The sequence below is a fragment of the Pundamilia nyererei genome, unplaced genomic scaffold (assembly GCF_000239375.1).
Source record: "Pundamilia nyererei isolate P.nyererei 1_Seehausen unplaced genomic scaffold, PunNye1.0 scaffold00509, whole genome shotgun sequence".
NCBI lineage: Eukaryota > Metazoa > Chordata > Actinopteri > Cichliformes > Cichlidae > Pundamilia > Pundamilia nyererei.
Window position 1 is genome coordinate 118,096 of NW_005187910.1, and position 3,217 is coordinate 121,312.

At 45.2% G+C, this 3,217-nt stretch overlaps 1 protein-coding gene across 1 annotated transcript in view; it reads right to left on the reverse strand.

Moving 5' to 3' along the window:
• Nucleotides 1-670: 670 nt before the first annotated feature.
• The window catches only part of stx12 (syntaxin 12), an 8,963-nt gene continuing 6,416 nt past the window's right edge, over nucleotides 671-3,217 (reverse strand). The window contains exons 6-10 of the mRNA XM_005754122.2: nucleotides 2,747-2,790; nucleotides 2,446-2,551; nucleotides 2,297-2,369; nucleotides 1,516-1,598; nucleotides 671-1,435 (exon numbers count right to left, since the gene is read on the reverse strand). Coding sequence (XP_005754179.1) covers nucleotides 1,343-1,435; nucleotides 1,516-1,598; nucleotides 2,297-2,369; nucleotides 2,446-2,551; nucleotides 2,747-2,790 — 399 coding nt within the window. The 3' untranslated portion in view covers nucleotides 671-1,342. The remainder of the gene's footprint in view (nucleotides 1,436-1,515; nucleotides 1,599-2,296; nucleotides 2,370-2,445; nucleotides 2,552-2,746; nucleotides 2,791-3,217) is intronic.

Consider the following 3,217-nt stretch of genomic DNA (forward strand, 5'->3'; position numbering starts at 1 on the left):
AGTTAACTTCAATAATTACTTCCTCCAAACCATCAACGTGTCTTTTAGACCCCATTCCTACAAAACTGCTCAAAGAAGTCCTGCCATTAATTAATGCTTCAGTCTCTAATAATCAGCTATGTACCACAGGCCTTCAAGCTGAAGCGGATCCCAGCTGTCATTGGGCAAGAGGTGGGGTACACTCTGGACAGGTCACCAGTCTGATGCCAGGCTACCACACAGGCAAACAACACCCATATTCACACCAATGGGCAATTTACAATGACCAATTAACTTAACCCCATTAACTGCATGTTTTTGGACTGTGGGAGGAAGCTGGAGTACCTGGAAAAAACCCACTCAAACACTGGGAGAACATGCAAACTCAGACAAGCTCCGGCCAGATTGTGCAGTCAAATTTAGCTACCGGGGACCCAGCAGTCTTCGATTCACTCTGAGAGCAGCGTGCAGATGATTTGGAGAACTTGAGGAAACGAAAGGATTCAAATGATCACCTCTTGCATTTCTAGACCCATTTATCAGTTTTCAGTGATGATGCTGACAGAGTAACCGGACTCAAAGTCGGAATGATTTCCTTCACTAACTAAAGAGCAACTTTCCTTTTCCAACAGCTGTAAATCAAGTAAAGCTGATGTGTACAATCACAGAGGGAAACATACCACAGAACAGCAAATGTTTAAGACGTTTATTATCATACTGTCAGGGTTCATAGAAATCAACTTAAAACACTTGATCTGACGGAGCGATTATTTACCATTCTTGATGTTTGAACTAATGCGGAGTTGAATTCCACTTCTAATATTTTCAACTTTGCTTTTACAACATGTACGATTTAACCATCGCTGGCATTACCAGTACGTTGTGCCTGTGAAGACAAGGAACCACAGCAGGATACAGTTCTCCACACACTAGACATCAGAAAGGGCCACAACATGTTTATGGACAACAACAAAAACCCTAAATATCTTCAGTTACCCAGACGAGCTTGTGTGCATGTCTTTAAAATAATTCCCAACAATATTTTTGACATTTGCAAAACAGTGAGAGCTAGTGTTAGTGCAGTTAATAAGAAGAAATGTATCAGTGACGCTAATTTAGGAATCTCAAGTCTGGAATCGCTCCCCTGCACCAACCCAGTCCTCGTCCCCTAAATCACCTCTTACAGTTTTAAAGGAACACAAAGGCTTGATTACTTCAGATAACTACAATTCCCACATCGACGAGCCCTTTGTAGACGTGCTGCACTGATCTTGGTGCAGGGATGAGCCTTTTCTTACTCTTCTTTTGATTCCAAGCAGGTGGGAGGGGACTGAAACGATTACATTGGCTGCTTGACATCGGCTCATTTGGACGCCCACCAGATGATGACGGCGAGTATGACGAGCACGACGACGCAGCCCATAACCAGGATGCAGATCTTCTTCCGGGACTTTTGCTGCGATAAAGACGGGACAGCAGGGTTATGGTGAGGGTCTGCGCTGAATGACGCCACAGAGTGGTGACCGACACACCCACCTGATAGTAAGCAGCTCTCTGCAGCTGCTCCGTTCCTCGTTCTACGTGAACTTCAGCATTCTCCACGTTGGCCTCGATGCTATCTGCAGGGAGACAAAAACAAAAATACACCACGGTCAGCTGGGAGCTGCCCTGGACATGTGCTGCCTGCAAAGACACGATTTTTAGTTTGGTTAACTGGTTTCTTCAAACTGGGAAGGGAAACAAAAATCTAACATTGAGATTTGAGCTCAGGTGGATCCTGCTTCTGCTGATTTGACTCGAGTCCACTGGTGGTAGACTCGGTTGGTTGGACATGACTTGGAGTGTCATGTCTACTGTGTGTCTACCGTCCTATTGCTGACAGCGCACGTCAGAGCGCAGACCAAGCCAAAACGCCCGGGGAAGGTCTGCAGACCTCAGGTTTGTAACGAGGCGCAGATCTGGGGAAGGGTCCAGTGAGGTGCTTCAACATAGTCCTGAACAGAGGCCGTGGATACCTGTGTGCACGCTACTTTGGGTTTTTGTTTGTAATGCAAGTGGAACATTTTCAAGTGGAATTTACTTTATGGGTTATTGTGTGTAAAGATGTGAGGTGGAAACTGATGTTGGATGAGGCTGTGACACCATGTGCTGTGAATGTTTTGTTGGTCAGAGAGGACGGAGCTGCAGGCTGAGCATTCTGGGCGGAGCTGACAAGGGAGCGAGTGTCGGTTTTTAAGGAGGACAGATTATTGATATAGGAACTAATTAATGGTCACTTCACAGTGATGGGAACGACAACGTTCCTGTTACTACTTACCAATCATCTCTCCCTGGTCATGAATCATCACAGCCAGGTCCTTGAAGATCTGGTTTACATCCATGATATCAGACTGTAAAGACACAGAGATTAGCTGAGCGCTGACGGCAGCGTGCTGGATGTGGATCATAGAGCGAGCCGAGGATCACCTCCAGCTGTCTGATGTTGGTTTCTCTCTCCTTGATGAGCTCCAGGTCCTCCTCCGTGATGACCGCTTCCTCCGTCTGCGTGGTCATCTGACCCCACTCATCTTGGCTTCACATAACATAACAACATTTCAGTGATCACGTGACCAGCTGAACAATGTGTGTAAAGATTAGAATTGGACAGATTTATTCTTTCTCCTCCATCTTCAGGCAGACTCCAAATGGTCTTTCTTTTTAAGTGACACTGCAGGTCTTCATGACACACTTGCAACAGATGTCAACCATAAACAAACAGGTCACTTACTTATCAAAGGACACAAGCTTTTCATCCCGAGAGCCGTCGTCAGCCTAAAAGAGAAGGAAAAATTCAGCACCGTCAATGCCAGGGTTGTTTTTCCCTCTTGTTTGAAGATAAACGATCAAAAGTCTGAATGCAGAGACAAACTTCAGGCTAGCAGAGAAACATCTGATGTAGAGGATACGTTTTGTGCTGTTTTTCAAGTCATTTCAACTCATTTTCTGGTCGTTTTTGGAAGGTCGGTGGTTCCTGACTCCTTCAGTCATAATTGATTATATTGATCTCTCTCATTTTCCTTATTTTCCTTCCAGATCCCTCAGGTCATCTGGATCCGGTCTTTTATCAGTTCCCAGAGTCAGAACCAGACACGGAGAAGCTGCATTCAGCTTTTATGCTCCTTATATCTGGAACAAACTCCCAGAAAGCCTCAGATCAGCTGAAACACTCAGTTTATTTAAATCCAGGTTGAAGACTCAC